The sequence below is a fragment of the Platichthys flesus genome, chromosome 6 (assembly GCF_949316205.1).
Source record: "Platichthys flesus chromosome 6, fPlaFle2.1, whole genome shotgun sequence".
NCBI classification, from domain to species: domain Eukaryota; kingdom Metazoa; phylum Chordata; class Actinopteri; order Pleuronectiformes; family Pleuronectidae; genus Platichthys; species Platichthys flesus.
Genome location: NC_084950.1, coordinates 3,285,441 through 3,299,430, shown reverse-complemented (window position 1 = coordinate 3,299,430; position 13,990 = coordinate 3,285,441). Strand labels below are relative to the sequence as shown.

Below are 13,990 nucleotides of genomic sequence, written 5' to 3'. Positions count from 1 at the left end.
AATTGTTCTCCACCAAGGACCAATATTCCCCCTAAGTTTAATCGAGCTGCAAAATCCATGAATTGCTTGTTAGGGAGAATTGAGAAAATGTTGGAAAAGAAAGTGAATTTGGATGTGGACTTTACTTGGTGATGCCTCAACCCTTTACAACATTTGATGGAAATCAGTTGTGTAATGATTGTATCATCTGGCCAACTTGAAAAGGAAAATATTAAACATGTAAGTGGATGGATTTGGCCCTTTTCTCCAGATCTGTGGCAATATTTAATATAAATTTTCTTGGCCCATGTCGCATTGTGGACATAAGTCCAGAAGGTTCTGCATAATCTTATTGGAAAACAAACAGACAAACACACAAACAGGGGCAAAAACATGAAGATATAATTTGTTGAATAGTGAGTTTCATGCTGGTTGGCAGATTTATTTTAAGACTAGTTTGAAGTTTTTGAAGAGCCAGAATGAAGAAGTCTCAACGGAATCTTTTAGATCATAATGCACATTGATGATCTCAGCTTTAATTGCAGATATTTTCATTTTCCAAACTAAAACTCAACCATGTCGTCTTCTTTCCTTTCATTTTCCGTCTGTATTCCTTTGTGATGTTCGCTGATGGATCATCTTTGTAAACAAACCAAACTACCTCCAACGGCAGCAGAGAGAAGCAGTCAATAACAGCGCATCGGAGGAATATAGGTCACGAAACTCTTACACCCCACACTGTATTGTCAGAATAATGAGAGCTGCAGAAAAGCCAATGAATAGACATTTTCTGCTGGATTACAGTTTTCAAAGGAGCAGACGGCACACTGCAGTAATCACATCATATCAAAGGGAAACACGGCTTTGAGGAGGCTTATTGAATGTGGCTTTGTCTCCCTGTTTGGCCTGGTGTCACCTCCACACATCCCAGTACCAAGACTATGCGTGAGTCTGGAAATGATGTTATCACGGCGTGTCAGGGTGAATCATGGATTGTTTACTGAGTGAGTAATAATCCAGCCACACACTGTGGGATGTTGTGCGTGGAAGGATGGAGATATTTCCCAGCGTTGGCCCCGTCGCTCTGTGATATCACACCCTGGAAATCCTGTTACCTGCAAACCTCTCCTCAAAGAGGCACATTCCCTCTCGCTCAGATTCTCCTGCCGTCTTGCTTCACGCTCCTCTGAGAGTGTGCGTTTGTTCTTTTGAATGCAAAATATATTTTCCTTTATCGCTCCTGATGTGCAGCAGGCGGCACTCTGTGTTTTTTCTCCGTGTCAGGATGACAGGTCTTGTTTTATAGTCACACGTCTGGTATTAGTGACACTGAGGCTGAAGCAGAGAATGATGCATGAATATATCCTGATTAAGTTTATTCCAGGAAAATGTAGTTGAGAAGCTGCTCAGATTACAGCCAGTGAATTAAATACCTGACAGCTGGGCAAACATCACTCTGACACTTTAATTGTATAAAGGACATCACATGGAGTTTTCCAAATGTTGAAGGTGTTTTATTTTGAAAAGCTGCATCACAGGGCTGCGTGTACGTGTGGAAGGTGATGAGGCCACAGATTAAAATCCTCTGACTCCGCAGCTCAGTTCAGATTTCAGCTCATTGTTCAGCCTCATGGCCCCCGACTGTTTTAGTTCAGCCTCACTTTGTTATCGGCCTCGTGTCCGGCGGCAGCAGCGGATTGCAGCAGAGGAAACCCCCTGGACTCTGCAGCACCACACAGCACAGGGATCACAGAGATCTGGTGAACATGTGGTGGAGAACTTGGCAGCTGAAGAGTCAGACATTTTGTGAGGAGGTGGTGAGGATAAACATCGGTTCAGGTAGATTCAAAAGGGATTTCAATGTTAAATCTTGACAGAGAATAACTAAAACACCGTTTCGGTATCAGAAGTTTGTGCAGTAAAATTAAATCGCAGACACTAATGGTGTTTTCACAACTACCTTGTTTGGTCCAAACCAAAATAACAGGTGTAAACGGTTCCTCAGATTCAGATTCAGATTCAGAGATCATGATCCGAACCAACAGACCAAAGTTTAATAGTTTGATCTCGGCCGGGATCTAACTCAACCAAGGTTCCCTTTTCTTTTTTAGATTAGATTAGATTCAACATTATTGTCATTGCACAGTACAAGTACTTATACAACGAAATGCAGTTTAGCATCTAACCAGAAGTGCAAAAAAAAGGCAGTACAAGTGCAGAGTATTGTGTGTAGTGGAATATGTAAATAAATAAGAAGTACACTAAGAAATATAAATGGAATATGAACAGTATCAATAGGTATGGTATGATATAAGAACGATCACTACGCTAAGAGCAAGATAAATATATTAGTAGATATAAATATGAATAACCTATAGTTGGGATAGGTGTGATAGTACAGTAGTATTTCAAACAAACTTTATTGATCCACACACTTATTACAGCATATGTACATTATATACACCTTTTCACTGTAGTTATGAAGTAAAGTGCAGCGGCAGGGGTTGATTGTACGAACAAAACCTGTTTGTAAATAAGTGCAAACACATGTTTTCTTTCGGCCGTGGGAATAAAGGACCTGCGGAAGTGTCACAGGGGGCGAGAGGTGTCGTCCATGATGGAATTCAAGTTCCTGCTCAAATCATTCAACCTGATGCTCAGCGTGTGTGCATGTGTTTGTTTGTTTGTGTGTGTGTGTGTGTCTTTGTCGCCCGCCCCACTGACTTTCCCCCCCGTGTCATGTGAAGGTCTTACTTTCTGTGTGAGCGCTGCAGTCGCTCTTCACTCACAGGACGACTCCTGAGTCCCCACCCGACAGAAACCTGCAGTGTTCACTGTGATTTATTACAACAGGTCTGTCCAAGTCTCAGCCTGCGAGGGCGGAGGAGACGACCAGAGATCGATGTCTTGTCATCTTCACACACACACACACACACACACACACACACACACACACACACACACACACACAGGGCTTCATCAGCCTTGAGTCTAAAAGAGAATATTTCAACTTAACTCTGGTATTTATTGTCTCTCACTCACTTAAGTTCACTGAACTCCTCCCTCGACCCATGGGCATCTAATAAGAGAGATTCTCTTTATCGAGGATTTTCTCATTTTAATTGATTTTTGTATATTTTAATGGTGAGAACAGACACATAAGACAATCCAATTGAGGCTCCACCCCCAACCCCCCCACCCCACACACACACACATACTTTAACACTGATATTAAATCCTGCATCCTTCTACTTACTTTGCAATGAAAGAATCTTTCAAGTGATTCCAGACATCCAAGCCTCCGTCCTTGTGATGTTCAGTTGGACTTTTTCATTTCGATGTTCTTGAATCTTTTGATTTTTCATGCTGATGTTACTCATTCTGTTTTATTTTGTGCTTCTCTCACTGGCGTGCATCCACCTCCCCTCCAACTCCCCCGGTCCCCCGCTGAACATTCCCATCCCACATCATCTCCTGCTCCCACTGTTCCCATTAAAACCATGACTGACTAATGTCTGCTTCACGCTGTTGTTGTAGTTATTGTTCTCGCTGACTGACGTGTTGCTGCTGCTGTTGTTGTTGTGCTTCTCCTTGCAGACGGTCTGGTTGGATCTGCACCAGAGGCTAACAGAGACAGATGGCACACCCAGCGCCGTAAGTAGACGCTAAATGAACAACTGCTGCACAGCACACACCAGTCCCGGGTGGAGCATCACTTACTGCTGCTCTGCAAAGGCCAACAGCCAGTAGAGCAGCACTTTGGGTCGAGGGTTACGAGTAAAAAACATGAGACTAAACTTCTGCACGACTTAAAACCTGAAACGAAGCCAGGTTTAACCACTCGGCCCCTGAGCTCTGATCTGTTGAATTCAACAGGAAACTGGCTTGTTTGGTGTTGTTCTCTAGACCGGGACGATTTAAAGACACGTGACTGGGATGAAAATAAGATCCTGTCATTCATTATGAAGAGAAACATTTGGTAAATAATGACATGGATTTCAAAAGCTTGACAACAAGATCGAGGCTCCATCAGCTGCAGTGAGCTGAACACCAACCTAACTGTTGGTGAATGAGTTGCATTGTGGGTAATGTCGTTGGACGAGGAACAAGACTTGAAACAAGCAAATATTAAAACAATGAAATCATGACCAACAATACAAAATAACCAGGAACATGATGCACAAATTAAATTACATAAAATAATAAGGATAAGTTCAATTTTAGTTCAGAAAAAATAAACTTTGTGATGTTAAAACCTGAGACAAAACTTCTTCATGACAAAACTAATCCGGGTCTCACTTCCTGTCCAATTGAATTATTTCCAGGAAATGGGTTTGTTTTATTTCGTTGGTGATTTATAGACACTGAGTCTCCAAGAGACAGAATAGACTCTCGCAGTATCTCTCGATATCCACAGAGAAAAGAACACATCAGCTGTCTTAGAAACAGACGGCGAACTCAGCGTCTGTGATCTTCTCTTTGATAAGGATCAATGATTTATATGAAGAAGCATCAGAGTCATAACCAGTGTGCGGGCGTCCTCTTGTCAAGCCGTGTGTGGATTGAGTCATAAATCTGAAAACGTTCAGTCGCAGAAAAAGCTCGACTTACTTGACGTTATTTTCTCCAAAGATCCCGATCACACGCCGGCAGTGAAGGAGAGATGAGAGAGTCCACCAGCTCTGAGTGATCAGTGATCTGTGTCTCTGAGAAACATCAGCTTGTGGTTGTCACTTTCAGTTTTTACGGAAAACGCCTGTAAAGCAAAGAAAAGACAGAAGATGAGCAGCAGGTCAGAAGAGCTCCGGTGTGTCAGTCAGAGAACCTGCAGAGGACTTTAGATGCTGGAGCTCACGTCATCGATTCTGGTCTTTGAAACAGACGGAGGGGTTTTACTGGCACCGGTGTAAAGTTACAGGACATGTGCACCGGGAGAAGCTGCGAATAGATCCTGGAAAAATCGATTTCCATGTGGTTTCTGTGCACATGAAAAATCACCACATTATCAAAAGATCCCATATCAACCAGATGAGGGTTATTTCAGTGTCTGTGTGCAGCCGTGATGATCGAGCATCTCCCAATCATAGGAATAAGATACTTCAGGTGTTTCCACACCTGAAAGTCCGGACGATGGTTTCAGACGGCGTGTGTGAATGAATGAACCAGTTCACGTCCTTAATTTAGTTCTAATATCTTGATGGTTTTATTACCAACAAACCAGCAAATGTATTTTTCTTCCTCGTCCTGTAACTGGTCAGAAAGTCTGAACCATCCAAAAAAAGGTAGTCACACTGCAAACGGAACAAACCACGGCTAAGATGGGTGGAACTAAGACTCCATCTTTTGATCTGCTGGTCCAGGCCGAGCTCTGAGGAACCTTTCACTCCTGGTGCTTTGGTTCCGACTAAACTGAAAAGTCCAAATGTCTGAACCAAACTAGCTAGGTGTGAAAACGCCCTCTAGTTATTTTTGAGAACTTTCCCCATTATTTAGATTTTGATATAAATGATCATAGCGTCCAGGACTGGCTGGAGGAAGCCATGATGTCGCTGGTTTGAGGTTTGCAGGAGGTCCACACATTACCAGTCCTCCTGTGGGAAATCCAGTTTCTGAGCATATGGCCCCAGATCTCCGCCTGGAGGAGTAACACACCAGGTCTTTTTCTGTCTGCAGGAGAGCAGTGCAATAATCATCTGCTGCACTTAGACCCGCAGCAGTCGAGCCACTCATGACGTTAGCAGCCGGCGAGAAGTGAGAGCCCTGATTAAATTGTCCAGTTGTCATGGGCACGGACACGTAGAGGTTATTATGAGAGAGCGCTCAGGAACACTTTCGGTTTCAAGTTGCAATTCTCCCTTAAAATGCATCTCAGAGAAAAACACGTTTAAAACACAAAAGACGGAGCACTTAACGAGGCTGACCCGAAAAACAAAACCTGAATATCAGAAGTGAAACTGAGAAGCTAGAGACAATTATGATCTTAGTCCTGAAGAAAATCATCCAGCTAAAAGCTCTGAGGTGTTTAAAGAGGCTTTTACCTTGTTTCTCACACAGGATCCATTTTACCATCGATCTGATGATATGTATTTATTCACTTTCTGTTCCCATGGGGATGTAGCATGAGCTTCACGTCACAGCTCTGTGTGTGTGTGTGTGTGTGTGTGTTTGTGTGTTTGTGTGGTTGTTGGGAATTCATATTTCACTACTTCGTATTCAGATATTTTGGCTTCATTCCTGGTTATTGGGATGAAGCGGAGCCAAGTCGTCCATCTTTAGTTACAGAACAGATTTTCTGCATCCTGCCGCAGCTTCTCTTAAAACACAGATCACATATCTGCATCCGGCTCATCTCAGGAAAATACTTCCTCCGAAAAGAAACCCGGGGAAATTTCACGCACTGTAATAAACCCAGTGTTACCAGGCTGTATCGTATTTCCTTTAAACAGAGACGCGCTTCACTGGTTACACACAATCTGCTCGTCCAGGCTGTTGTGTGATGAACACATCACACAACAGCTGTCACAGACGGACACCAAGTGACAACAGCTAATAAGTCTTCTTTTTATTGCTTAGCGTATGTGTTGGAGACGAGGGACATCCTCGCCCATCCTCCTTCCACCTTCCACCTTCCTCTTTCCCTAAATCCGATTATCATCACCTTTTGACCCTCTTGTTCCTCACTAACAACCCCCCCCCCCCCCCCCCCCCTAGAAAACATGGATTTCTCTTAACAAGGTCGTGCTCCTCTTCACCTCCACGTAATTCCACCTCCCACAGCCGGCTCGGGGGCGTCGCACCTGATCTTCTGATCTCCACCAGGAGGACGATCCAACGAGATTACCCTTCATCTCATCTCCCTGGCAGTCCTCTGTCACAGCCATCTCCCCTCCGCTCCGAAAGGAGACACTATAGCAGTTCTATCACCATACATGGGATTAGAATACCATCATATGGTGCATGGGAGATACAGGGAAACTTTCAAGCCACTGTTATGGAGCGGAATTAGCATATGCATTTCATTTGTAGTGGACACAAGTGAGCCGACACTGGCTTCTGTCATTAGAAGTGGGCGAATCAATCACGTACAGTATATGTTGTCAGTCTTTGGATCCTCGAGAGGCGCATGAGAACAGAAGCTATTAAAACCAGCAGCGGCTGAGAGAGCGGAGGAGAAGATGTGAGGGATGGACGGGCTGATACAGAGTAAATAGAGAGAGAGAGGATGGGAATAAGAAAATGGAAATGAGAAAGAGAAAAGGCCACGGGGACGGAGCTTTGTAATATCCTGATTCGTTCTTTCCTCCTCTGTCTTTTACCTTATTAAATACAGTAGCTCTGTTGATCTAAATCAAACACTTAATTAACCAGGAGACACTGAGCACACAACACAAACCTACACAGCTCTCCACCGTTACAAGTGGCAGCTTCTGACTCATTGTTTATTCCTGAGGTTTGATCCTCTAAGAAAACAGCGTATGATTATAATGATGTGTAACCGTGGACCTGGACTTTGTTGACTGCCCACAAACACATTATTATAGACTCTATAAAACCAGGCTTGATGCTCTATGAAGCTGCAGCTCCCTAATGTTCAACACGTTCACCATGTCACCTGATCAAAGGACCTCAGCGGTCTGCATTGTAATGACCTGTAGTTATGTTTGATATAACATTTAGCAATAAAACATGTTTAAGTTCAAGTGGCAGCACCCTCTAGTGGCCGGAGTGATTGTGAATGAAGCAAAAGAGGAAATTGCATGATGCGGCGATGGAGCTGAAATCACTTTAGCCAGACTTAGGTTCAGAGACCTTCCTGACCTTTAACCTTTGACCTTTAAATCCTTGAGTATTATTTAATGTTGACGCAGCGTTCCTATTGTCACGTCCTCTGCTGCCACAGAGGACGTGAATCTGGACGCTCTCTTCAGCTTTGTATTGGAGGACATGTTGACTTTCACTCAAGCTGTGGAAGTCAAAAGGATTTCAGTCGGAGGAACTCGTACTCAGGAGTTCTGAAATGATCTGAAGATAGAAGAGATGCTCCCTGAAAACTACAAGGAACCAAATCTTTAACGCTCGAGTAATTTCCCAAGCAGGTGTCACATTTGAGCCAAACCTTCAGTCACACTCTCTCTCACAGGTTCCTCGCCAACAACCCAGACAGACACATTTGAGATTCTCACTTGCGGCCACTTTCATTAGCGGAACAGCCCAATTAGAAAAGCTATAACAGATTATTAAAAGGAACGTGTGGGGAAACAAAAGAGAGGTGACAAGTTGGCATTTAAAAATAATCAGCAGGAGGGTTGAGATGCACGAGAGGCGAGAGGGAGTTAAAGCAACGGCTCGTGGGGAAGAAGGATTTCAGTGAGTTTCTTTACTTTGTGTGAGTCAGAGCTCCTGCATGTGTGTTAAATACGTAATGAAAGCTCTGATAAGATGTTGATAAGAGGAACAGACAGGGCAGAGAGGGAAGTTCATGGAGGGACACCGGCCGTGCTGTGAATGCCCTCATGAAAATTGAATCAAGGGGTTATAAATATGGATATTACTGTATGACTGGGTCTCTGCAGCAGCTCTCAGACGCTCCTGCACTTTGAATTCTTGAATAGCACCTTTGCTGACTCAGACGACTTTTGTCCTGTATCTCCCGTTTCTTTAGTCCTTCCATCAGTTATACTTAGGCAGAGACGGACAGTTTTACCGTAAATTCTGTGATTCGGTGTTTTTACACTAATCTTCGTTGCGGTTCTACGTAGCATCAAAGGGTCTTAGACGTGGTACATGTGGCTGTGTGAAGGCTTCAGACTCGCCCCAGTGAAGCAGTTGATTTAAGCTGCTCACACAGACGCTGGTAGAGAAGGTCGCTTCCATCCATTCACATCCTCCACACACGAGCCTTCAAACGTCAAGTTACCAAGCTTGTCTTATCTGGACACCGGGTGTTTCTTCGCCTGCAGCAGTTCTATCAAAACATCGAGTGTAAATGTACACGGTTTGATGTTTGAGTATCAAAGACAACACATTGAATACTGCAAAGAGGGAAGCGTTTTCTTTTTATTTATCTGACACAGTGAGTGAATTATTGAGAAGGAGAAAGTATTCGGGAGAGAGGTCTGCCCCCGGTGGAGGAAAACTGTACTTGAAACGTTGAGGTGAACAGGGATTGGTTGAAAATTCAGCAGAACCAGCATCTGATGACTTCCAGGGAGCAGAATGGCTGCAGGATACGTTACTGCCTCAACGCTGAAGTGTCCTTGAGCAAGACAAACCCCTCCCAGCCCTGGATCATAGATGAGTTGGACCCCTGGAAGGCCTCTGCTGGAGCCAGACACTTTCTCCCTCTGAGCTTTTAAAGCACAATACTCAAAAACTTCCAAAAGGTGCTGAATAGGCTGAAAACGTTAATTACAACTTTACTTACATGAAGAAGAAAAAAATCTACTGACAAAAATGGAGAAAATTATAAATTAGTATGTTATTTTATCCAACTTAAAACTATTAGAAACACACTTTATAGCACTGGGTGACTTGATGCTAAGGACACTGTAGTAGCTGCTGTAAATATTCAGTCGTGCACAAAGAGTGTATGAGTCCACATCTTAAAGTAGTCCCAGCTAAATAGTCCTGTTTGAGTTATCCTGGCCAAACGTGTTCCCACTGCATGAAGAGCCTACAGAGGATTTAATTGCCACAGAAACCCGTGAGTGGCTCATAGAGAAGCCATCGAGTCGCTCTCGATGTGACAGTTCTGCTGCTGAGAGAAGTCTGATGAGATCTGGATCTGTTCAGCGTCTCCCGGGTTGATGTATGAACGGTGCCACCGGTTCCCCGAATGGCCCCTGGTGGCTGTTTGTGAGATTGTGATATTTTCTGTGTAAATTCGATAACGGCCCCAGCGTGCATTAATCAGCCGCTATCCCGCAATGCATCTCCGTCTCCGGTGCTTTATGTTTGTTTATTTCATCCCCTTCCTCCCTCGCGCTCTCTGCTGCGAACACAATTTAGTCCAGTTAGCCGGCGAAACTGACAGCTCACTCACTGTAGCTGCTCCTGTGTGTGTGTGTGTGTGTGTGTGTGTGTGTGTGTGTGTGTGTTTGTGTGTGTGTGTGTGTCTGTGTGTGTACGTGTGTGTGTGTATCTGTGTGTGGCCCTCTCTCTCCTCGAGCTCCATATATTTTTGACTTAGCCTTTATTGCCTCTCTTCTTTCTTTAATTGACTTCATCGCAGGCTTCTATGCAACCAGCTCCGCTCAGGAAGGTTCAGTGAATCAATCTGTTGAGAATTTTTAAATGAAGCTGCTTCTTGTGATTTTTCTCTCTACGTCACAGTGACACATCTATCGTCCACATTAACGATTATTTGAATAAAACGTTTATGATAAAACAAAACAGGAAGCTCCCTGTTGAACAAGTTATAATTGAGACATGTAATCTGGTCGTACACTGTTCCATTTTAGTGCTTTTGACTTAATTTCTCAGATGCACGACTCATTTTAGAACTAGACCAAATTCCAGCTCAGTCAATGTGTCATTTCTCGTGCAGTTTCGGGGGGGGGGGGGGGGGGGGTTTAGGGAGCAGATGCTGCCGACCGACCATCGTCTGCACGAGTCCCTGAACGATGCATCTCTTTTCTCGCTGCACCTGAACACAGTGAAAGTGAGACATGGCGACATGACGTGTCACATGACCAGAACACATGGTGGACGGGCTGGTTAAGCTCTGGCAACCATAGATTGTATGTGAAGATGGAATGAAGCATATCTGCTTCCTCCCCCGATCCAGAAACAGGACATGGATGCCACCATCTTGCTCATTGGGAGCCACAGTATCTGCAGTTAAGCCGTAGCGAGGTCTATACACATGCTCGACCAATCACAAGTCAGTCTTTGTTGTCATTCATGACCTTTCACCCTGTTTTTATAGCATCAAAAATGCACAAACATCAGTATGATAAGAAATACCTAAAATGACAGAGACCATCTTTGAGAACAATGTATTTTTTTGTTTTTGGCCCATCCACTAACATGGAGGAGATGGGATTTTACAACCATGGGCTTCACCTTTGTGAATCTGCCATGTCATCCATCTTCATATAAAGTCTTTGGCAGCCACACATACCTGCCGGTTGATGTTTCCTCATCCTCCTCTCACGACTGACATGCCCTAGAAAATGTCAGCAAGGCAGCGTGTTTGCAAATCAAACTTCTACAAACTTTGACAATAGCTAGAGAAGTCCGACGGAGCCGATGGGTTCTGAACAGTGTCGTCCTCCATCTCTCCTGGTTTATTCCCACAGTAGAAGTTAGAATTTAACAACTTCATTTCTAAAATCAACGTTTATGTCCAGTTTAGGGAGGTGGAAAGAAATCCTAGGAATAAAACCCTGAAACACATATTCATCCAAACACACACACACACACACACACACACACACACACACATCAACAGTCTGTCCCATTGTCTTTAGCTGTCTCTTGGAGTCAACACAGCATTATTTCTCTCTCATACAGCGGCTGAGTGAAGGTGAATGTCGATATAAGTAGGGAGCAGTGGACAAAAGAGACGATAGATGGAGGGAGTCAGGTTGTTAGAGCAGCCAGGCAGACGTATAGATCCAGAGAGACAGAAGGAAAATGGTAGTGAGAGACGCAGCTCAGTTTTCACTGCAGTGAACCCACGTGAGGGTGGAAACCTAATGAATGAGACAGTTTACAAACACGACAAGAAGATGGAAGTAGAGGCAGGTGCTGAAGTTTAGGAGGCAGACCTGAAATGTGGAGTAATGATCACAGGCTGCGTACGAATACAAACTTATAAGGCTAAAATAACCTGGATACCAACATTGCCATCTTGCAAATTTGGAGCCGGAGTCTGAGCATAGCATCAAATAACTCGTTAAAACCAAATTAGCTTTTTACTGCATATGAATGAAGTGTTTCATTTGTAAGAGGAGTGTGTGTTCTTTCTTCTGTAAAAGGTGTCGCACTCTCACATTAAGACAACAGGGAGAAGTTGAGGGAAATGAGCATCAGTCAATATGAGGATTTAATGTTCCTTCCAGAACAATAACTGGAACGTGTGTCCCATAAGGACAGTGAGAGGGAGTTAGTGAGTTCAAAAACCTGCAGATATGCATTCATTTTGGTGTAAAAGGTCAAATATCTGATATATTTAGCTTATTTGGGATTGTTTATGCCTTTAGATATCCTTAAAACTTGAAAATAGGTTTGTTGTGGATTTCCACCAGGAGTCCCATTTCCTTGGGATAAAGCTCTACGGTCCAGTTTCCTCAAAACCTCGTCTTTTGTCGGCTCCAGTTTTCAGGACCTTGTTGTTCCATCACAAACTGCCCCGCTGCTCTCTGGGAAAATAAGCAGCAACTGGTTCAGGCATCTGCTCCCCCTTTTAAAATTCAAACCATATTTCTGTCAGCCGCCCAAACAAAACCCGAGGAGAGGGAGGAAACTCATCAGAGCCGCTGAGTCTCCTCTGTCAACATGTTGATTGTGAACGTGACCTCAGATGCACACGGAGAAGTTTGAGAGAAAAACTTCATCACGAGGTTCAAACATTGACAGAAGGAACAATATGGAAGAAAGAAATGAATCTGGGATCAAAACGAGAAGGAAGTAAATTGTAGACGTATTAAATATACGTCCCTTTGATAACCTGGAGGTCATTACAGTTTGTATAAGAACCCATTGTGTTGTGCACAGGAACAATCATGGCAGTGAAAGCAGAGGGAAAGAAAAGGACTCATGCAGCAACACACAGATCGTTACACAACAGTGATACCCCCCCGATGAATAGACACACAAGCAGGTTGCATCAGTGGAGCTCAAAGGGAGCTGGTGTGTGTCTGTGTGTGTGTGTGTGTGTGTGTGACGGAGTGAAGGTGGAGGCAGTGAAAAAAGATTTGTCCTTGGAAATACTTCAGTGGCTGTTGCATTATTGGGACATCAGTGGCAGCTGCCTTTTCAATTCAGTTTTCTTTATGAGCACTGCAACGTGACGGCTCCTCAGGGAGGCACCCCCAAATACCAATGTTCCATAGAAAATGAATTACTACAGACTGATAGACAATATTCATACTGGTTTGGTTCTGGTTTCTCAACCGTTTTTAGCTAAATAAATTGTGACCGTTAACCAACCCAGTGACAAAAGTCATTGAGTGGCTAAAAGAAATCGAGTGTTTGATAGAGGCTCCACAGAAGTGAAGCCAACCAGATACAAGCTGCTTTAAGAAATAAAATACAACTACGATATCAAAGCATAGAAAAGACAGATCATACTCAGCAATGCAATAAAACAAGATGGATACAAGTACAGTACAACAATACTTTAAACTAAAGTACTTTATAACATTTCTTATTGGTGTTATATAAGTATTATTTGCTTGGCCCATATGAATGAATATTGGAATTTAATTTTGGTCGACATAAACTCGACTCCAGGTTTAATGCTGAGATTGCTCCATTTCTTCTGGAGGTCACTGTGAAATATAAACTTACCTTATGAGGATTATTTTTCATTTCAAGACAAATGTAAAAATTATACCAATCTCTAGTCACATCTCCTCAAACCCTTTGGTTCACTGGTTGTTCCAGTGAAAGTGTCAAACAGCCTGAGAGCGACGTGGTGTTGGAACAGGACGAGAACCTCTGCTCTAAGTGAACTGCTTGTTAGAAGGTTTGTTCTTCTCCACCTGCTGCAGTCAGCAGGTCAGGGCACTGTAGTCATCCATCTGCTGTGAGAGATATGCAAATGATCTCCTGAACTAATGATGGGCTTCTTTCTCTCTCTCCTATTTTACCGCCTGAATAAATGACGGATTCCAGGAGCGAGAAAGAAGAGGGAGAGAGGAGGGGGGAGGACAGGGAGGAGATGTGCTGCTGATGATGAAGTGAAAGGAGGATAAGGAGGGCAGAGATGTATTGGGGGGAAGCAGAATAATGAAAATGGAGGGATGATGGGAGGTTGGAGGAGGGAGGACTTGGAGAAGAAGTG

At 43.6% G+C, this 13,990-nt stretch overlaps 1 protein-coding gene across 1 annotated transcript in view; it reads left to right on the top strand.

Moving 5' to 3' along the window:
• The window catches only part of necab2 (N-terminal EF-hand calcium binding protein 2), an 89,228-nt gene that overhangs the window by 61,171 nt on the left and 14,067 nt on the right, over window positions 1-13,990 (top strand). Inside the window, exon 9 of the mRNA XM_062389037.1 lies at window positions 3,577-3,633. Coding sequence (XP_062245021.1) covers window positions 3,577-3,633 — 57 coding nt within the window. The remainder of the gene's footprint in view (window positions 1-3,576; window positions 3,634-13,990) is intronic.